The sequence below is a fragment of the Pituophis catenifer genome, unplaced genomic scaffold (assembly GCF_029215685.1).
Source record: "Pituophis catenifer annectens isolate HBS135680 unplaced genomic scaffold, rPitCat1.0.hap2 SCAF_1, whole genome shotgun sequence".
In the NCBI taxonomy this organism is placed as follows: domain Eukaryota; kingdom Metazoa; phylum Chordata; class Lepidosauria; order Squamata; family Colubridae; genus Pituophis; species Pituophis catenifer.
The window spans coordinates 100,743,892-100,767,350 of NW_027256881.1; the positions used below are offsets into that span (position 1 = coordinate 100,743,892).

General features: G+C 38.4%; 1 protein-coding gene across 1 annotated transcript in view; it reads left to right on the forward strand.

The window, feature by feature from the left end:
- Positions 1-1,288, forward strand: part of WASF1 (WASP family member 1) — a 64,052-nt gene extending 62,764 nt beyond the window's left edge. The window contains exon 9 of the mRNA XM_070953388.1: positions 1,095-1,288. Coding sequence (XP_070809489.1) covers positions 1,095-1,252 — 158 coding nt within the window. The 3' untranslated portion in view covers positions 1,253-1,288. The remainder of the gene's footprint in view (positions 1-1,094) is intronic.
- Positions 1,289-23,459: the final 22,171 nt, after the last annotated feature.

Consider the following 23,459-nt stretch of genomic DNA (forward strand, 5'->3'; position numbering starts at 1 on the left):
CTTAGTTAAAGAATAACTGAAGAATTTCCCTTCTTAATTTCCCCTCCCTTCTTTATTAAACTAGCTTGCATGTCCCAGACAAGATGCCTAATGGTACAAAATACACAACATAGCGCCTGAGGCTGGTTCCTTCTCCAGCTCAATGCTTCACTCAGTTGGATCTGATTATTTTTATTCTTTCCATTTAAAATAAATAAATAGATTTTGGAAGCTAGCATGTTGCAAAGCACAGCACCAGCCTCAGGCATTTCTGCAGTATGAACACTACCTCTGTTGCACCTTTGAGGCAGACTCAGAAAATAAAATATTGAGGGGCTGAAACTCAGTATTTTCTTTGGGAATGTGCCCAGCAACTCAGAAAAACAAGAATAGTTGAAGTATTTAGAGAACATCCTAAGAAGCCAAAAGGATAATAGAGAACAATCGTACCCAATTTTCTTCTAGCAAATGCTTTGTGATCATTCATACCAACGCTGACAGGCATGTTTTTAGAGGACTTACAATATGATGTCAAAATTACACATAAGCCTGCTGACACAGGCTGAAAAGTTGGGGACCCCTTAGATAACAGATAGTTTTGGTCACCCTCGAGAGACTGGACAATACGTAAAATTATTTGACAGCCTAAAAGAAAATACCTATTTCCAAGAATGCTTTTGAGGACTGTACTGTTCAGAGGAATTTGTAGAAAACGCAATTGTATGAATGGCTCAGTTGTTCAGAAGTTGCCATCTTTGTCTTTTTTTGTTGTGAAAAAAAAAGAGAAAGGTAAAATGAAATAATAGAGTGCTTCTTGGTAAACTAGAGGAAATGACAGGATCAGTTTTTAAAAGTCTGCCTTCTAGTAAACATGTGTTTTATGACTGAGATTATCTCATTGGTAGCCATTTGTTGAAAGTGCCTATGATGTCTTCTCAGACTTCTGAGTTATACTACCTGGACTGGAAAAATTAGGTACTCCTAAGTAAGCGATAAAAGTGCATGCTGTTAATTAAAGATTCTTGTGGAAAGTAATTAGTCTATGTTGCTATGCCTAATATAGATGGCTTGCAAAATACATGTTAATTATTCATAATTTTTTGGTGATATTCTAGGTATTCAGTTGCGTAAGGTTGAAGAACAACGTGAACAAGAAGCTAAACATGAGCGTGTTGAAAATGATGTCGCCACCATTTTGTCCCGCCGCATTGCTGTGGAATATAGTGATTCAGAAGATGATTCAGAATTTGATGAAGTTGACTGGTTGGAGTAAAATGATTATATGCTACAAAACTGAATGCTAGTGTCCATTGTGGTGCTTGTCCTTTGAAAATGTTTGGTCATTTCTAGTGTTTTTGTATTTTCTTTATATAATCTATGTTTTTCTACTTTTTATTTCAAAAAATGTTGGCACATCTTTGGAACTAAATGTTTTACAGTGAGACAGTTCTTTTAAAAGAGCATCATTTTGCTCCAGTAGACCATTAAGTATTAAGCATGGGCAGCTGTTGATAGAGTAGCAGACTACATTTTCTGGCATTTAACTGTGCACTTTGTGAATTTTAAGTTATGAAGGCAATTAAGTCTGAAGTTTCAAGGGCAACTGCATGTACTAATACGCTTTATTATATTACATTGCTAATGCTGAAAAACTTGGAAAAAAGGGTGTTCATCCATCCGGCACTGCAATCCCAACATTTCAAAGGACCTGGAATATGAGATGAACTTGAAGGATTTACACCCTTGTAACCACTGCCTTGATTACATCTGTACAGGACTTGTAGTTTTAGCAGCACTGGAATACTGAAAGAAAAGGGAATACTGATCTTGGGGGAATTTTATTGGTTTTTTTTTTTAAATTAAAGAATTATGGCCTTATTTGAATGCTTTGGCGATTTTCTTTCTTTTTACCTCTTGTGATATTTTCCCTGCTTAAAATTTTAATTTTTCTCCCCTTGTGAAACCATCGGACTTAGTCATTCTGTGTAATTTATGTAACTGTTAAAAATAACCGTTCAGTTTAAAATAAATGGTTTGTTTTAAATGTTCCTGGTTGTTGCTTTTTGGCATAGAATAACTCAAAACATTCAAGACTTTATTGAATGTTAAATAATAATGTCTAAACTTTTCAATTATTTTATAGGTGTAGAAAGCATTTTTACATCTTTGAAGAATTCTAATAAGTCACATATTTTTCTTGGCCATCTAGGATACATCAGAGCAGGAACATTTTTGGCCTTAAAATACACATGCAGTTGGTGATGGTTGGGGGACCACATATGCAGACACCTGTGCCTCTTCTGCATAGAGTACACTGGAGAAACAAATTCAAATGGCTTCTTCTATTCTATAGGTGGCTGAACCTTTTTTCCCTTATTACTATTTTCATCGGCAGAGAGCCAGTTTGGTGTAATAGTCAATGTCACAGGCTAGAAACCTGGATATGATGAGTTTTATTTTTGCCTTAGACATAAAGCCCATTGGATAACATTGACCAGTCATTCTCTTTCCACCCTCAGTAGCAAACAAAAGCAACCCACTTCTGAAAAATCATGCCAAGAAACTGTAGGGACTTGATCAGGCAGTTAAAAGGAGTCTGTACTGACACAGAGGAACCAAAAAAGAAAAAAAAACTATATATAGGGAGGAAACAAGTGAAAAAAACTTTGTTTTCAAAACTTAAAGCTCTGTGATATATCTGATGTTGCATACCACATCCGGATACAAATACAAATGCAAAGACCAATTTTTATGTTACACTATCACAATGCATAAATCCATCATTCTTTGTCACCATGATTTAGAACAGACATCTTGGAAACGATCAGAATTATTAAGTGAAAGGGACAGAATATCCTACTGCCTTTCATTCTCCCCACCATCAACATTGATAAAGATTATTTTGAGATGACTTTCCTTGAATTCCATCTTCAACACATCTGAATTCTTGACTGCCCACCAAATAGCTGCTTGCTGGACTGTGAAGAGTCTGATTAAAGTGTGGTGAAGGTCTCCTTGCACAGCCTATTCCCCAGCATAATTAAGGCAGTGACCATTAAAGGGATGTGGGAAACATCAAAGCTACAGAGAAGTCCTTCAGATTCTCCTGCAATCCACAAACCACAGGCTGCAAATTACTGTTTAACACCAGGGATTCTCAACCTCAGCAACAATAAGATGTGTGGACTTCAACTCCCAGAATTCCCCATGCTGAAAGCTACAATATATCAACCTTAGGATATGTAATATATCAGATACCTCAGTAGAAGCCTACACTCTTCTTGCAGTAAATGATATTAGTGTTAATCTGTTCGAGATTCCAGACATTTCATACTGAAAAAGTTTTAGTTCATGTTATAAATGCATATATGCGTGTACATGTTCAGTTTAATATTAGTGTATACATAAATAATGCCCCTGAAAAGCCTACATGTATCTGTCTTTACTGTTATTTTTGCTTGCAGTGGAGCTGTAGTAGTTTTGAATACAGTAAAATAATCAATACTAGTAAGTTAACAAATATGTATTATATAAATAGATATTTCTGTTACTGAAAAAAACCATTCAGGGAGATGTTTTTAATTGGTTTTGCTCTCATGCATTTGACTGATTTCAGAAAGTTTCTTGGTCCTTTGATATTTACACATTATGATATCAAGGGACTCCATCTTTGTCTCCATTTTTAAAAAATCTGTGGCACATAAATTTAAATCAAGCATAGGAAACTTGCATTCCTAAGTCCAGAATCTGATTGTCAGGCTAATTTCAAAGTTCCTGTTCAAGAGATCCTTTAGATCCATTGTAAGAACTATCTGACTCTTCCCTGCTTTTTTGCCTACCCATGATCATTCTGTTTCTCTGTTTAGGTAAGGAAATATATCTGAACCAATGACCCATTGGGAAATGAATTGTATGGGGAATGGGTTGTCTAGTACCTACTACTACCCTACTAAATATAATTGGGTTTTTTTTAAATTTTATTTTCAGTTTCGTTTCTTTTTTTTTTTTAATTTGATTTATATGCTGCCCTTCTCCGGAGACTCAGGGCGGCTTACAATGCGTTAAGCAATAGCCTTCATACTTTTGTATATTTATACAAAGTCAGCTTATTGCCCCCACAAACTGGGTCCTCATTTCACCTACCTTAGAAAGGATGGAAGGCTGAGTCAACCTTGAGCCTTGGAGAGATTCGAACCAGCAGTAAATTGCAGGCAGCTGTGTTAATAACAGGGTGCGTAGACCACTGTACTATCAAGGCTCCTTTTATTTTTTTTATTTTGAATACAAATAATACAAACATAATACATATAAATCTAAATACAAAAAAAGAGGAAAATACAAATATTACAGTGCACACACCCTGGAGACAATTTTTTCCTTATATTTCTTCTATAACAACTAAAAGATATACAATATATTCCAATTGTGCCCTTATCCCCTCCAAAACAACATACATTCTTGAATAGGTTTATTCCCTTTGCCTTCCACCAATACTGTTTTTATAAAATCCCTCCCATATTTCATTATAATTGTTTACTTTAATCATCCCTTTTTAAAATTTAATTTCTGTTGTTAATTTATAATTTGTTTCCATACTCCAAATTTCATTATACCACTCATTTCGTCCTCAATATTTAGCCATCACTAATTTACCTTTACCTTTAATCTAGCTGCCATTATCAAATTTACAATCAATTCCCTTTTTGTTTCATTTATATCCTGTTTTTCCACCAGCAACAGCAATGTAATCCTCGGTGACATATCTAAATTTATATTCAAAAGTGCTCTAATTTCTCTAAACACCATGTCCCATATTTTTTGTGCACTATCACAATCCCACCACATATGTTTATATATTCCAACCCAGGGGTGAAATGCTCCTGGTTCGGACCAGATCACCCGATCCGGTAGCGATAGCAGTGGGTGGTTTGGAGAACCGGTAGCAAAAATCCCTGCGTCCCAGCTGAGCTGCGCAATCATCAGAGGCTGTTTTCTTTTTACTTTTAAAAGCATTTTTTCTACAACCTCTTCAGACGAAAAAATGCTTTTAAAAATTTTAAAAAAAGCCTCTGATGATCACGCAGCTCAGCTGGGATCGTCAGAGGCTTTTAGAAGCATTTTTTCTACAACCTCTTCGGCTAAAGAGGTTGTAGAAAAAAAATGCCTTTAAAAGCCTCTGATAATCCCAGCTGAATTGCCTGATTGTCAGAGGCTTTTAAAAGCATCTGAAAAAATGCTTTTAAAAGTAAAAAAAAAAAAAGTTGGCCGCGCTCACCCAGTCACATTAACCCCCCCACCAAGCCACACCCACAGAACCACAGTAACAAATTTTAGATTTCACCCCTGTTCCAACCTCTTTCTTGCACCTCCAACAAATATTTGTATATTTAACATCTATTTGATTTAATTTACGTGGTGTTAGGTACCACCTCCATATCACTTTATATCCATTTTCCTTAACTCTAGCTGACATATTCTTATATACTCTTCTATTCCAAATATTTTTCCAATCATTATCATTTATTTCTCCTAAAACTGATTCCCAAATTAATTTTAAACCTTTTGCCTGCTCTTCTAATTCAATTAATATTCTACATACTGTATATATCTGATTTTCTTTTACTTTGCTAATCCATTCTTTCAGTTCAATCTTAGGGAATTTCTCCATTTCCACCACTGGTGTTAAAGGAGAATTTCCTGGCATTAACTGGTATCTCCATTTATTCCATAGTTCTATCAAATTTTTAAAAAAGGGATTTTGAATCCTCTTAGCAATTTTTTAAATATATTTTTAAACCAATATGTTTCTATAGGATCACCTATTTTCCTTAATTCTTTCAGCTCTATATCCCTCCATATTAAATCTAGATAATGCGACCACCTTTAATTGATTAGCTACTCAATAATTTCTAACGTTTGGAATACCCAGCCCACCCTTTTTTAATGGTTCATACCATAATACTTTACTTATTCTTGCTCTCTTACCTCCATTACAATACGCCTCCAGTAACCTCTGTATTTGCTTTAATTCTTGATCCAAAAATTTAATTGGGATCATCCAAAACAAAAAATTATTTTTTGGCAAAACTTTCATTTTTATCATTGCATATCGAACCATGATAATTTTAATTTCTCATATTTATCTATTTTATCTTTTATATCTTCCTTTAACTTTTCATAATTTATTTTCTTTAACTCTTGAATATTTTTTGGGATGTCAATACCTAAATATTTAATACTATCTACTATTTTTAATTAATATTTTCCTTTCAGTATATTCACTTCTTCTTTACTATGGTTATATTACATTATTTCTGATTTTTCCCAGTTTATTTGTAATCCACTGATCTGGAGCCATTTAACCACTTCACTAGTTTGCAATTTACTGTTTTCTAGGCTGGACTTTTTAAGTGTTGGCAAATGACTCAGTTCAGCTAACAAAGTCATCCTTTGCTCTTTTCTTTGTTTGTAAAGTTTTACTTGATAATCTGAACATTAAAAGCCATTTTAATTGGTTACTTCTTTCCTAACGTTTTTGCACCTCAGATTAAAATGTGTAGTCAAAGTCATAGATGACATGAAGAGCCAAATGGCCCAGAGGCAGAACAAACTGTAATTGTAGCTGGAACAGAAAGTCTAACAGAATTTAGCCGTAGAGGATCAAGGACTCTAGCAAGTGAAAAGAATGAAAGCATAGTATGATATTTTATGGAGAAATCCATGAAGCTTCTGTTAAAGGGGCATTTTGTGCAATGTCTTACTGCAACTATAGTGTTCCAGATCTTTTAATCTGGAGGCATATCAGGGATAGTGGTGTCTCTCCACCCTACTTTTCAAGTTTGAATGGTTTATTTATTTAACCTAGAATATTACTAACCCTCAGTATTTTAGCAGTTTACTAGAAAAACATTGAAATTCAAGACATTGGAAAAGCTCAGATACAAACTTTATATGTCATTGTCAGCTCTTTGAGGTAGATCAGGTCAGGAAACAGAACTACCGGTATTTTACTATTGTAAAGTGTGTTAACATAAACTTAAAGACTTGCAAGAATATCCCTTTTCCACCTCTTAAACCAAACAGTCCAAGCAGGATGATTTTGATCTTTCCTCTCCTCTCCTCTAGCACGTCTTATCTTTGTACTCCTTATCTTATTCTTCCACTTCCACAAGCTCTGCAGAAAATGCTGTTCAAAGAAAGAGGAAGCCCAAATCATCCCCAGACATCCAAAATACAGGAAATATACATAGCAGCCAAAATAATTAAATAAAACAGTAAATACCCTGTTTTCCCCAAAATAAGACATCCTCTGATAATAAGCCCAATCAGGCTTTTGAGTGCATGGCAATAAGGCCAAGCGCTTATTTCAGGGTTCAAAAAAATATAAGACAGGGTCTTATTTTCAGAGAAATAGGGTAATGTATCATTTGCAAATAAATTTATTTTATACACCAATTCCTTCAATCAGTGAATCTTCCCTAATTGCATTTGCCAAAACCTCCATCAATAATGCAAATAAAACTGAGGATAAAGGGCAACCCTGTCTCATTCCCCGGTTTAAGATTATTGTCTCTGTAACACCATCATTTATAACTATTCTCGCTTTATTCTCTGAATATAGTTAATTTATCACTTTTCTAAAAAAATTTCCAAAACCTAACTTCTCTATTAATATCTTCAATGTAGGCCATTCCAAACAATCAAAGGCCTTAAATATATCTAATGCTAATATACCTCCCACTAAATATAATTGTTGATATGCAGACATCATAAACCACTTATGGTTAGGCTCAAAATACCAACCTTTGATATTTACAGAAGAATGATAATATTTCAGTAGATAAAATAGAATCAATACTACACAGTTATTAATATGTACTTGGAACTGGAATTAGTGGATTATATGTAATGAAAAGAGAGTTATCTGGTATTAGAAGGATATTTTTCTTATCCTTTTGATGCACATATGTAGACATATACAGGTAATCCCCTGGTTACGAGCATTCCCTTAGTGAATGTTCAAAGTTACGCAATCAGCACCCCCCTAGTGTTTCTGAATAAGGCCCAAAACTAAGAATCTTGCAGCACCATGGCAGTTGTTTACCCTTATGAACAACTGCAGAGCAGGGGTGAAATGCTCCCGGTTCGGACCGGCTCGGGCGAGTAGGTAGCGATGGCGGCGGGCAGTTCGGAGAACCGGTAGCAAAAATCCCTGCCCCCACCCCCAATGCCCAGCTGAGCCCTGCAATCATCAGAGCCTTTTTTTTCCTTTTAAATGGCTCTGACCAGCCAAGCTCTGACATTCCAGCTGAGTTGCCTGCTAATCAGGCAACTCAGCTTGGGTCGCCAGAGCCATGTAAAAGAAAAAAAGTTTCTTTTTTTCTCCCCCCACCCCAGCCCCAAGCTTGCTTACCTTAGCTGCTGATCACATGACGATCGCAATCCATGCATCAGCAAGCAACTGAATCTCCCTGCCTGCAATCAAGCTCATCGGTGAGCAGCTCTTTCTGCCTGCCTGCCTTCCTGCCTAGACTTGTGGACTTCAACTCCCAGCAAAGCTGGCTGAGGAATTCTGGGAGTTGAAGTCCACAAGTCTTAAAGTTGCCAAGGTTGGAGACCCCTGTTCTATTGGGTAAGTTTTTTTCGCCTTTGGGAGCTTTAAAAAAGATAGTTAATTGGGGGGGTTTTTAGTTGTTCTTTTTTTAGACCTAGCCATTTAAAGTTTAGGAAGTTTTAAATTTAGCTGCTTTTATATAAAAATAAAAATAAAAATAAATTAAAATAAAATAATATTTGTGCAGCTTTCTGAGATTTAGTGTGTTTCTGTAATGTTTCACTCTAACTACACAAACACACAAAATCTCACAAAGCTGGATGTGGAATTTTGTGTGTGTAAAGTGTGAAAGTTGTTTTTTTGGGCTTTTTGTCGCTGTGTGAGGTTCCTGCTTGTTGCAGGGGCCATTTTGGGTCTAGCACAGCTGCTTTTACATTGTGTGTGAGCCAGTTGTGTTGTGTTGTGTTGTGTTGTATATGTGTAAAGTGTGAAAGTTGTTTTTGTGGGCTTTTTGTGGCTGTGTGAGGTTCCTGCTTGTTGTGGGGATATTTTGAGTCTAGCACAGCTGCTTTTACATTGTGGGTGAGTGAGCCAGTTGTGTTGTGTTGTGTTTTGTAGGTTAAAAAAGGGCCAAAGAAGTGACATTGACTTGGCCACACCCACCCAGTCATCTTACCACCAAGCCCCGCCCACTAATTACGGGACACAGAATGGGTAGCAAAAAAAATTAGATTTCACCCCTGCCGCAGAGGTTCTGGAACATTCGTCCTGCATGTTGCCGGCTGAAATGGAGCTTCTGAGGGGTTAATCCACCCCTCAGAAGCCCCGTTTGGCCATCCAAAGACCTCCATTACATTCGTAACTCAAGGACTACCTTTATGGGCAAGAGTTACAGCTGAGCCTCAGCATCCAGGAAGCTACACATACAGTCCCTGACACTGTCAAACAAAAGTAAGGAGCAAAGCTGAGAATGACTGGGGGTCTGGAAAGACATCTCTAGTCAAAGAGTCACAAGGGATAAATTGACATTGCATAGAAAAGATTCATTTAAGGAGAAACCATGCCCTATTACAGTATTAGTCTAAAATCCAAGATCCAGAAGGGTTTATCTTTCCCCATCAGCAATTTTATAATTCGTAAAGATAATTATAATAGATTGTTTTGGTCCCACATTGTACATTTATAATAGGAATTATATGCCTTCTTTTATCTTTCACAAACAGGGCTTTAAAACTACCCAGATATGTAAAAGTCAAGTTACTTACACAAGCGCTCTGCTTTATGAAAGCAGATCATTCAGGGATGCTTTCGCTCCATCCACGCAGATACTTTTATGCCATTTGAGGGAGGGAGGGCATGTTTGTCTCTCGTTACAATATGAGCGTTAACTTCCATCATTCGCTGTCCTTTGAAATGAATGTGAAATCTCAACTTTCAGCATGGCTAAACATTACAGAACAGAGTTTTGGGTTTAAAAGCAAAATGGTTTCTTAATCCTTGTTCTGAAAACTCAGTGATATGAACCTATAATGGCATTTATTTCTAATAGGGTTGTTAACCAAGCTTTGCATTGAAATGCATCCTACATGGCTTCAGAAAGGAATTGGAGCCCTCTGGTGTTTATTATACTTCCAGCTTTTCAAAGATAAAAAATGGTGTTTGGGAAAACTTTATCTGGCTATGAGGATGTCCACCTTTGTGGGAAACCTATTAAGTTTACCAGGGGTGGGTTCTACTTACCTTTACTACTGGTTTGCATCGTGCGTGCGTGCACTTCTGCTCATGCGCAGATCACCTATGATGACATCCAGGTCAGTGGGCGGAGCCTCCCACCAGTTTTACTATCAGTTCTTGTGAACCGTTCCGAACCGGGGGCAACCCACCACTGAAGTTTACCCACTGCACTAAGTCATCCCTATGCCTTAGCCATAGTTGGTTGAATAAGCCACAATGTCTGCATCCACAACAAAATAAGAAAAGCCATGTTATAACTTAGGGGGACAGCTGATGTTGCACATTTGCTCTGCCCGGAGAAAAAAACTGCTTGTGTTCCCAGCATGCAAAACCTCCTGAACAGTTCTGTAATGCTTCGGCTAATTCAGAAACAGAATCCTTTGTGTTGGAAGTGTTAATGCAATGCAGCCCTTCCCTCTGAGCTGTCTCGCTCAGCAGGAAAAACAGACAACTCTGCTTCTCCTGCTGAAAGGGCTTCTGTCTCCCATGGTCCGTTTTATTCAGCCGAATGAAAATGGCAGAATATAATGAGAATCCCAGGGACATACTTGTATCGTGAAAGCTTAAGGAAACAACTGAGAGTTTGAATTTCAGTAGCTGTAGGGGGACAGAAATGAGTAAGAATGGCTATACATGTGTGCAAGAGGAAAGTTTGCTTGGTTTGTTCACATGTCATGTTTCCTCTGTGATGGTTCTAGAAGCATTTTAGCCTGGCATAGTTTAGATGCAAGTTTAATTAAATCCTGGCCAGCCACAACCAATAATGTTCAATGGTTTGACTCAATACTAGACACCTTCCTATATCCTTATTGCATGCTCAGATACATATTTCATAGCATAGCATTTGGCATACTTTGTGAATAGATTTAAGCATACAGTAGTAGAGTGACTCTACATATAATATTTGGGAAATGGAAAGTCAGGCAATGCCAGTTTACCTGGGATGCATAAAACATAAGCACACAGCAGTGGTGAAATCCAAATTTTTTTACTACCAGTTCTGTGGGCGTGGTGTGGCTTGGTGGGCGTGGCTTGGTGGGCGTGGCAGAGGAAGGATATTGCAAAATCTCCATTCCCACTCCACTCTGGGGCCAGCCAGAAGTGGTATTTGCTAGTTCTCTGAACTACTCAAAATTTCTTCTACCGGTTCTCTGAACTACTCAAAATTTCTTCTACCGGTTCTCTGAACTGTTCAAAATTTCTGCTACCGGTTCTCCAGAATCTGTCAGAACCTGCTGGTTTTCACCCCTGGCATACAGGAATATTTTCTTCCTCTTTTTCCAAATTGAAGCTGCTTCATCTGAAATTGCCTTCTAATCTCCTTGCTGTAATATACAACTGAAGTTTAATGAATCTAATTGACTGAGGAATTTAGTAGCTTGATAAAATCCAATACAGCAGAATTTAGAGGTTTTGAAAGTTGAAAATGTCTACCAAGAGGGGGCAGCATCTCCACGCTTTTCACAATCGACCTGTTGAAGAATCTCAGAATATTTTAAGAACGATTCTTTTATAAGACCTCTGTAAGCATCTGCAGCTATAGGCAAGGATCATATGACACTACCTCTGTGAATGAAGCAGGATGACAGTGCACAAAAGCCTTACCTGAAAGTGTTCATGATGTATAAAGATGTCCTTTTTAAAAAAAAAAATCAGGGAACCATAAACCTCCTTTGAAAGACAGTTTCAAAACAGAAATGTCTCTTCTCTTTTCTATTTATTTCTGAACCTCATCACCACCTTTGTAGGGAAGCCTCTCTCTCTCTTTAAATTTCTATGGTTGCACATATGCTCTAAACACTCAAAATGATAAGGGAGCTCTGTTTTTGCCTTCTCTGGTCATTCTTTGTGGTCTTCCAGCTGAATGTTAACTGCATACTGCTTTGTTTCCTAATCCCAAGAAACTCAGTTAGATGCTGCTTTCTGCTGAGACAATCATTGAGGAAATATTGTCTTGCATTAGTTTTTGCGGATTCTGATTATTCTGCTTCATTTGTTAACTTTGGGACAATATGGCAACTCCTCTGTAATATTCAGGTTATTAAAGCACTGGGCTAGAAACTGGGACACTCTGAGTTCTAGCCCCACTTTGGCAATAGCAATAGCACTTAGATTTATATACTGCTTTACAGTGCTTTACAGCCCTCTCTAAACGGTTTACAGAGTCAGCATATTGCCCCCAACAATCTGGGTCCTCATTTTACCCACCTCAGAAGGATGTAAGGCTGAGTCAACCTTAAACCTGGTGAGATTTGATCGGCCAAATTGCAGGCAGCCAGACATCAGCAGAAATAGTCTGCAGTACTGCACTCTAACCACTGCTCCACTATGGCTCATGAAACCATGGCATGAAGCCATCTGGCTGACCTTGGACCAGTCACTCTCTCAGCCCTAGGAAGGAGGCAATGGCAAGCCACTTCTGAAATCTTGCCCCCCCCAAAAAAGCTGCAGGGACTAGTCCAGGCAGTTACCAGGAGTCAACATTGAGTCAAAGGTACACACACACATACAAAAGTTGCATAAATATGTCACCTACTTTGTCCCAGTTCACAGTGCTAGCAGGTATGCAAATATATTTTTTAGTTACTTTAATCCTTGCAGAATCTCATTGTCAGCCTAACCATCCTCTGGTGGGCTTGTATTTTCCCTACATATCCTCCTTGCATCCTCATAGAAATTCCTGTCATGGAAGTTTGTTTATGTTTGTAAGCCCAGTAATTGTATCTTGCTTATCTTTCAGGACTAGTTGGAATAAATGCTACCACTGGTGATATTTTCTTTGAAGTCCCTCTCAAAAGCAACATTTTCCTGGAACTTTTGATAAAACTTCCTGTTCCAGGAGCAGGAGCAGTGGTGCTGTGGTTAGAATGCAGTACTGCAGGCTACTTCTGCTGACTGCTGGCTGCCTGCAATTTGGCAGATCGAATCTCACCAGACTCAAGGTTGACTCAGCCATCCATCCTTCCGAGGTGGGTAAAATGAGAACCCAGATTGTTGGGGGCAATATGCTGACTCTATAAACTGCTTAGAGTGGGCTGAAAAAGCACTGTGAAGCTATATATAAATCTAAGTGCTATTGCTATTCCTATAGGTTCTGGTAATCAAACTATAATATTTGCAACTGAAACTATCGTATAATTATCTCCTGCCTACCTGTGACCCCAGTTCTTACCCCTCACTTTCTTGTGCCTGGTCACCCTAAACTAGTCCAGTTGGAGAAGAGTTACCAATATTTGAATGTAGTGTGGGAACTGAAATGGCTGCAAATCTTAGCCAAGTAGGCTGCCCATTGGTGCAAGATAGAGGGATCAATTGAAAGATCGACACTGGCTGCTACTGTTCTAATGATCACAGTTGAACTTTAAAATCAGAAATGGTTTAGGTCCTGGCTCTCAGAGGAACCCACCTCTTTGTTTATTAGATCAATTTCCCACTTTCATTCAGGAGCTCAAAGTGAAATGCACAGCATTTCTTCCTACCCCCTCCCATTTTTCTCCCCAAACCATAGCTTTATGAGGTAGGTTGGCTTGAAGCTCCAGAGACTTTCTGTGGCTGAGGATGGCCAGACCTGGGCTTCCCTCCCCACTGTATATCTTTACATCTCCTGCTGGTTCAACCAGCAGGAGATGTTCTTTTAAAGATGACTCTAGTACTAGAAGTTAGCTGGTTCAGAAGACAAGGCCTTCTTGCTCCCAGCTATGGAACAGTCTTTTTGAGAAAATGTGGACATTTTCACAGGATTGAAGAAAACAGCAAAAAAAATACCTCTCTTCCCCCAAGCCTTTAACTGTAAATTGATTTTAATGATACTGATATTAATTCTCACTTTTGTTGTACTAATGTTACTGTCATTTTTGTACCTTGCCTTTCATTTTATTTTTGCCAGTTATCTTGAGTGCTTATATAAGCTAAAATGATGGGATATAATTTCAATAATTAAAAGAAGCCCTTTGCATTGCAAAATACCCCTGCACAAAAGGACCAAACAGAAGAAATGCTCCAAAGAAACAGAGCGGTTATCCTTGCTTATTTGGAGCCAGGAGCCCAATACCACAATGAAGAAATGTATGGGAAAACACATAGAAATAGCTTCCATAGCAGTGTGATCAATGGTGGGTTGCCCCCAGTTCGGACCGGTTCGCAAGAACCAGTAGTAAAACCGGCAGGAGGCTCCATCCACTGACCCGGACATCATCATAGGTGATCTGCGCACGTGCACGATGTGAACCGGTAGTAAAGGTAAGTAGAACCTATCCCTGAGTGTGATGGTTAATATATGAAATATCCCTTGAGACTGTGACAGGAGGAGGTCAAAAGAACAGAAACATCAGAAGATCCTTGCCTAATAAGTGATAGAAAACATGACAATGTGACAATAGGAAAAGAAAATTGAACTAGAAACCACAAAAAATTAGTTCAAGCAATCTGTCATGAAGTTACTTTTCCATTCTTATTCTGCCTATTTTGAAGACACTCTCCGTCTCTCTCTCTCTCTCTCTCTCTCTCTCTCTCTCTCTCTCTCTCTCTCTCTCTCTCTCTCTCTCTCTCTCTCCCTCCCTCCCTCCCTCCCTCCCTCCCTCTGTATGTGTGTGTGTGTGTGTGTGCACACGCAAGATAGGCATATGTGCATAAGAAAGAGAAACGGAAAGAGTTTCTGCATAATGGTGATATTTTTCCTCCTAGCCCCTCCCTTTTTAAAAAATAATTTTATCAAGCTTTGCAAATACAAAGATAAAATGCAAATGAGAAAAAAATGAGAAGCAAAGAAAAGAGGAAGAAAAAAGAACAAGAAATAGAAAAAAAGAGCAGAAAAGAGAAAAGAAAAGAAAAAGATGATATGTCAAAGATGACTCCCCCCACCCACCAGACAACTATAAACAATTTGGCTAACTTGACACCTCCTATGGTACTTCAATTTTTTTTTTTAAAAAAAACTTCTATATCTCATCCTTCCATATTCCTTCTTACATATCTCATCCCTTATCTATAGTCAAACGAGTCAATTTAGTAAAATTAATAGTCAATAGTCTATTAATCAATAGTCTATTAATCAATAGTTTAGGAATCAATAGTAAAATTTCTGGCCCACCATATACTTTGAAATGCTTGTCTTTGCTAATAGTCTCCTTGGCTTGTCCTCATGGATTCAGGATTCATGAAGGAAACAGTGACAATCATCTAGAATAACACCTGTCCCCTTCCTCCCTCCCCCCACAACTTGCTATCCATTTCTATCATCGCCTTAACTGAACAACTTGAGGCTCAAACTGCATGTCACAAACATGCAGTTTCAAACCAAAATCATGCAGGCAGTGGGTTTGCATATAATAGAGTCTATAGGAATGAATGCTGGACTTTGAAAAAGCAGGGTAGAAAGAGGATCGACACTTCTGCCCTTTGGTGTTGGAGACAATCTTAGGAATGCCACAGATAGCCAAGATAACAAGTACACATGGACCAAAGTACAGATCAATTCAGAGTTTTTCATCTGAGGCACAAATGACCAGACACAAATTGGCACATTATGTGAAAATCCACTTCCCTTAAGAAGTCCATAATGCTGGAAATAATGGAAGGAAAGAGGGGAAAGGTCAACCAGCAGCAAGGTGAATGGACTCAGTTACAATAATGATGAATTTACTATTGGGAGTCATGATGGGCCAGTTGGGTACAGTGTATCTGGGCATCTTCCTTCTCTCTCTTTCTCCCTCCCTCTCTCTCTCTCTCTCCCCCCTCTCTCCCTCTCTCTCTCTCTCCTATCTTTCTTTCTTTCTTTCTTTCTTTCTTTCTTTCTTTCTTTCTTTCTTTCTTTCTTCCTTCCTTCCTTCCTTCCTTCCTTCCTTCCTTCCTTCCTTCCTTCCTTCCTACCTTTCTTTCTTTCTTTCTTTCTTTCTCTTTCTTTCTTTCTTTCTTTCTTTCTTTCTTTCTTTCTTTCTTTCTTTCTTTCTTTCTTTCTTTCTTTCTTTCTTTCTATCTACCGACCTAATCTATCTATCTATCTACCTACCTTTGTTCTAACATAAAGGGTTTGGCTGAATGGTGAATGGTGAATCTATCCATTCCTTCTACTCAAAACAAAATGAAGTTGTTCTCAAGTAGCAAAGGCTCTCTTAAAGCGACTGGCTAAAATATGCAGTGTGGGAACATGAGTGAAGGTGACTCCAGGTCAGGCAAGGTAAGGCAGTCAATTCAGATCAGTGTAGCTGGCAGGGTGAGTGAGTTCAAAACTTTCAGTTAAAATAATAACACTACTGTGTAGATGAAATCTGAGTAACTAAAGCTGTTCGCTCCCCAGAACTCTCCATCCCATCCCATCCCATCCATTTTTCTTTCTTTCTTTCTTTTTGCCACATTAAAGTTGATTTAATTTTATACTCAATTATTCTCTGGGCAGTTGTTTGTCAATGTGACTATGTGATTGCATCATATTCTGGCATGATCAAGGCTTTCTTTCTTTCTTTTTTTAATAAACACCAAAGGACTGAACCACATCTCGCTTCCTTAGGCACTTTCATTGGAACACGAAATTGGGAGTACAACATCAATAAAGTTATTGGTTCAAAATCTTTTTATTGCTAAGTCATCTTCGGAAGAAAGTAAACAGAGCTAAGAGAAATAGCAACCATACAAATTGTCTTACTTGGCAACTGGTGGAGTAGAACATTATCTTCAATTGTCATGTGTGCTGACATGTGTAATGCTCCACAGCATCTCACACACAACCAGGCACCTTCTTACATTACCAGACTGTCTCAAGCATTAAAAAAAAGGGGGGGAAAGGAAAGAAAACAAGAGGGAACTCTAAAAAGAAATGGAGACTCCTTCATTTAGCAGACAATTTGGAAAGTAGCAAGTCCTGTGGAAGTCTCCTTTTCAGTTAATATAGTCCAAGGACCTAATGCAGCAGAGACATCTGCTCTCTACCCTCTATCAGTCAACTTATTTTCTCTTTCTCTTCTCTTTTTTGCCAGCTTACAATTCTTGTGCCAAATGACTGAGGCAAGTAAGCAATTTAAACGGCTTATAGACAAAATTGGATGTTAAGGACTTTGCTTTAAAAATTTGGGATAGATAACAAAAAGGGCCTGGTGGGTCAGCAGACTAAAAGCATTGTGATTAACACCAGCTGTCTGCAATTACTGTAAGTTCGAATCTCACCAGGCTCAAGGTTGACTCAGCCTTCCATCCTTTCTAAGGTAGGTAAATTGAGGACCCAGTTGTGGGGGCAATAAGCTGACTTTGTATAAATATACAAAAGGATGAAGGCTATTGCTTAATGCATTGTAAGCCACCCTGAGTCTCCGGAGAAGGGCGGCATATAAATCAATTTTTTTTAAAAAAATTAAAAAAAAAATGCAATCCATTATATCATTTCAAGGTAGGTAAGACATGTTTTATTTATTTAAGTAGAAGCTCTAGGCAGTGTACATATTGTCAAATACAAAATAACAAGTCTATAAAATCAGTAAAACTATAAACAGTAAAAAAAAACCCAGCAATATTTAGTACAGAATGTACTCTAATGGCTTAATCTCTGTACAATGAACTGACATTCCTGAGTAATCTTTAATAATAGCCTCCAAGTGCTTTTCATTGTGATAAATGAATCTAGAAATTAGCAGATCATGTATAATTGTGAGAAACTAAATCTGACAGTATCATGGCTTGTATAATAACCATAGTTGATAAAAGGCCATGCAGAAGCGCTCAGGGAATTAAGCAGTTGAATTCTCTACTATTTTATAGGACCTTCGTGAGCCAGAAGCCATTCCTGCAAATAAATACAATGCTAGAAACTTATGCTTCAGTTCATAACATAGCTTCATATTTCCTATTTTAATTAGAATAATTGTTTTAATTTAATTAAATCCAGGGAATGATATATACCAATGGAGGTGGCTGGGAACTAATTGTGCCCACAAACACCAGCCTGTTATCTATGTTAGCATGCATTCTTCTCTTCTATTAATCAATCTATTATAGTAGTTGATAATATTATGTGCTGCTTATTGTTTTGTTAAATTGGAATATTTTCACAAATACTGTAGATATGGATAAATCTTTTCATCCCTGCTAAGGATTGAATGTATTGGTCCTCATTGTTCCACTGCTACCTGTTCTAACGTATGTTGGTGAAAGATGGACACTAAACATCACAATCCAAACAAAAGCTATAAGTGGTGCAAAGAGCCATGGAAAGATACACGCTTGGCATTGCAAGATAACATGGAAAGACCAGCACATGGATTAGAGAAAAAACAGATTAACAGAGTTGGAAGGGACCTTATAGGTTATCTAGTCCCTTACCCAAGCAGGAAACCCTACACCATTTCTGACAGATGGCAGTCCAGTCTCTTCTTGAAAGCTCCCAGTGATGAAGCTCCCACAACTTCCGAAGGCAAGCTGTTCCATTGAGTGATTGCTCTCAATTGTCAGAAAATTTCTCCTTATTTCCAGGTTGAATCTCTCCTTGTTCAGTTTCCATCCATTATTCTTTGTCTGCCCATCAGGTGCTTTGGAAAATAGCTTGACCCCCTCCTCTCTGTGGCAGCTACTCAAATTTTGGAACACTGCTATCATGTCTCCCCTCGTCCTTCTCTTCACTAGATTAAGCGTGCCCAGTTCCTGCAACTCTTCATTTTATGTTCTAGCCTCCAGTCCTCTAATCATCTTGGTTGCTCTTCTCTGCACTCTTTCTAGAGTTTCAACATCTTTTTTATAATGTGATGACCAAAACTGGATGCAGTAATGCTTTGATCTTGATTGTATCTGTCTGTTAATGCAATTTAGGTTTTGCATTGGCTTTTTTGGCTGCTGTCGCACATGAAAATATTACGATATCATCAAGAGAGTAAAATAATTGAAATGGAAATGGGCTGGTCACATAGCAAGAAGAACTGATGGCAGATGGACCAAGGCAGTCATAGAATGGATCCCACCTGATAAAAAGCGTCCCCAAAAGACACCTAAAACAAGATGGATCAATGAAATCAGCAAGTATTGCAGGCCCAATTGGCAAAAGAAACCTCAGAATTGTATTGGTTGGAAACATGCTGATGAGGCCTTCATCCTGCAGTAGATAGACAATGGCTGAAATGATGATGATGATGATGATGATGATGATGATGATAATAATAATAATAATGATGATGATTGTTCCAGACCTTATTTCAACATATGCACAGTCCCACCCTACATCACATGGTAAAGAGATGGCTCTGCTAACTTTACCTAGCAATTTTATGAAGATTTTTAAAAAGCACAGGGGGTAAAGCTTCCAGGACTCAGAACATTTATGCTAAGGACCTAAGCAGAATTCCACTCCGGTACTATTTTCTGAAACCCATCAAATTAGTAGAACTGTCATGTATCAACAAGGCTGTGCTTCCTTTGTTTTTCTACCATTAAGGACAGAGTCTATCTCTGTGACTAAGATCATTTTAGAACGAAACCAGAGGCTGCATCTGAATTTAAATAGGCTTTGATAATCTCCCTCTCATAAAGATAAATTATGCACCCTTCAGACCTCCCCACCCCCGGTCTCCCTCCCCGCTCCCCCCCCAGTCAACTCCCTCAGGCAAAAATCAGAAATGCAGGTGGTTGGTTAAAAACTTGCAAGCACTGCTGGTCATATCAATTGAACCTAATCTACACAGCCAGCTTGGATATATGGTTTTGACAGCTCTATAGGAAACTTACCTATCATAACATTATTTTCCAATGCATTTGATTCTAAAAAAAACAATGTTATTACCATTATTAATACACTTAACTCCAATATTAGAAGAGGCATGAATGAATAAAACTTATTATGGGCACAGAAGTCTGTGGTCTCTTGATATGAATGTTAAATATTTAACATGTAAATTTTTAATGATAATACAGAGGCAATTGAGATGGTGGCTTACTCAAAGTAAATTTTAATGAGCAAATACATCCCTGCAACCAGTCATGGTTTTGTCTAATAAACCAAAGCATATTTATGAATATGAAGAGTCATGTTGCATGTAATCAAGAGCCTATATAGTCCAGATGTGCAGTGGTGGAATTCAAATTTTTTTACGACCATTCTGTGGGCATGGCTTGGTGGGAGTGGTGTGGCTTGGTGGTGGGCGTGGCAGGGGAAGGACCCTGCAAAATCTCCATTCCCACCCCACTCCAGGGGAAAGATACTGCAAAATCCCCATTCCCTCCCCACTCCTGGGGGAAGGATATTGCAAAATCTCCATTCCCACCCCACTCTGGGGCCAGCCAGAGGTGGTATTTGCCAGTTCTCCGAAGTACTCAAAAATTTCCGCTACCGGTTCTCCAGAACCTGTCAGAACCTGCTGAATACCACCACTGCATATGTCACATACTGGTAAACAAGGCATGATTGGCACAATATCCTAGACACCACCAAGTGATCTTCAGAGCCGTATTGCTTGCCATACTGGAAAAAAGGTGCAATATAATAAACACACATGCACAATATCAATTTTGTTTAAGACATTTTCTAAACCATTACATCTGTGTTCCACATTATATCATTCCCAATTTATTTGTTTAAACAATAACTAGATGAACAAAAAGCTACATTCTTACTACTCTAGAATGCCTTTCAAAGGAAGATGTTCCATGTGCATCTAATATTTACAGAAGTGGGATACTTCCCCCCCCCCTTTGAGGACATTATTCATTTGGATGCAATCTATAAAGGGGTGGCATGCTGGCAAGATGTGGGGCGGAAGCCAGCAGAACCTAAGGGGTACTGAAACTTCTCTCTTCCTTTAACTCTTTTTTCCTGGCCAACAGATTGCTGAACAGAGACGATTTAAGCATCTGGTGGGAGATTTTGGAAATTAGGATAATGACTGAATTTAGACTATAGGTACAGATAGTACCTCTCCCTATCAAATCAACCAGTTTTACTCTAGTTCTCTCTCCCTCCCCTCCCCTCACTTTTTTTTTTTTTTTTTTGCCCACGAGCTGGTTCAGGAATATGGAGTTGGCATAGCTATTACATAGCAGAATAAGAGTTGGAAGGGATCCCCAACCCCCTGCTCAATCAGGAGACCCTATCCCATTTCAGACAAATGACTATCCAAGCATCCACAGCTTCTGAAGGTAAGCCATTCCACTGATTAATTCTTCTCTTTGTCAGGAAATTTCTCCTTATTTCTAGGTTGCTTCTCTTCTTGATTAGTTTCCATCCATTGCTTCTTGTCCTGCTTCAGATGCTTTGGAGAATAAGTTGACCCCTAATTCTTTGTGACAGCCCCTGAGATTTTGGAACACTGCTATCATGTCACCCTTAGTCCTTCTAGGTAAGTCCTTTAGACTAGACATACCCAATTCCAGCAACTGTTCTTCATATGGTTTAGCCCCCAGACCCTTAATCATCTTTATTGTTCTTCTCTGCACTTTTCTAGAGTCTCAACATATTTTTTATATCATGCAACCAAAATCACATGCAACTTTCCAAGTTTAATCTTACCAAGGGTACTAGCCAGGGGTGAAATGCTCCTGGTTCAGACTGGATCACCCGATCCGGTAGCGATGGTGGCGGGTGGTTCGGAGAACCGGTAGCAAAAATCCCTGCGCCCCCCACCCCATGCCCAGTTGAGCCGCACGATCATCAGAGGCTTTTTTTTTTTTACTTTTAAAAGCATTTTTTCTACAACCTCTTCCAACAAAAAAATGTTTTTAAAAGTAAAAAAAAAAAGCCTCTAATGATCGCGCGGCTCAGCTGGGATCATCAGAGGCTTTTCAAAGCATTTTTTTCTGCAACCTCTTGGCCGAAGAGGTGGTAAAAAAATGCTTTGAAAAGTCTCTGATGATCCCAGCTGAGTTGCCTGATCAGCAGAGAGATATTTTTTAAAAAGCCTCTCTGACGATCCCAGCTGAGTTGCCTGATCGGCAGAGGCTTTTCAAAGCATTAGAAAAAGATGAATGCTTTGAAAAGTTAAAAAAAAAAAAAGTTGGCCATGCCCACCCAGCCACATTACTCCCCCCCACACCAAGCCACGCCCACAGAACCGGTAGTAACAAATTTTACATTTCACCCCTGGTACTAGCACGTTACATGACCTTAAAACCAAGACTGTGTTAGCTTTTTTGGGAAGCTGCCACATACTGCTGGCTCATATTTATCCACTAGGACCCTCTCACAGTTACTACTATTGAGCCAGGTACCAGCTGTTCTATAGCTGTGTGTTTGTTTTTACTTGCTTTTGTCACCACCAAAGTTCATTTTGTTAGATAGGCCCCAGTGTTTAGGTCGGTCAAGATCCTTCTGTATCTTGTACACGGCATTTTGTCAATATTTCTGAACAGTTCTTGACATTTCTCTATGTTCCTCTCAATTGACCTTGTTTTTGTTATTCATATTGTCTGTTTGGTGCTTTCAGCACTTTTCCAATCATGCCATGGCCATCTCAAAACATTTCTACTCTGCCCACATTTCTACACTAAAACAGCTTCTACAAATATTGGTCTTGTGTTATGACTAGAGAACTCGAATTGCATTCACAAATGAGCATTATAATGCAAATAAACATAACAAGTTGCCCCAAATTCACACTAATGGTTATTCTATGATGAAAACCCAATGATTGAATCAAAAACTTAATGAATGTTCTGGTCTATGTCCAGTCTCTTCAATAGGATAGCTGGAAAGCCACATCCCTATAAACTCACATTGTCCGATATATACTCTGAATAAATAAGAGTTCTGTCATAATAATAGATGACCAGTCCAGCATAGGAAAATTTCTCTATCTGAATCTAGACTCTCTCATCTTCCCTTGATCTGTATCTTCTTCCAAGGCCTTTGGTATCGCAAGAGAAATCTTAAAAGCCCAGTCAGTTATTGGGAACCTGCAAATAACAGCTGTAAAGAACCATGAAAAGAAAACACTCAGATGGGAGCGGATGTGTTCAAAAGCAAATGCTCACAATCTCAGCAGGAAACCACAGTCTATGGAAGATTCAACAAGGAAGTGGACTGCATAGAATGGATGTGTTACCTCATGCAGGGCATCATTATTGAGTCATTGGAGCTCCAACACTCTTCTATTATAGAAGGTTATTGTAGACTTGCAACCTTTATCATCTATGTTTTTTTTTTTAATGTAAAGTGCTTAGATGAAAGAGCCCAAAGAGTTATGGTTTACTTCTGTTCCATTTCCATGGCTTGAGCTCTCAGACAAAA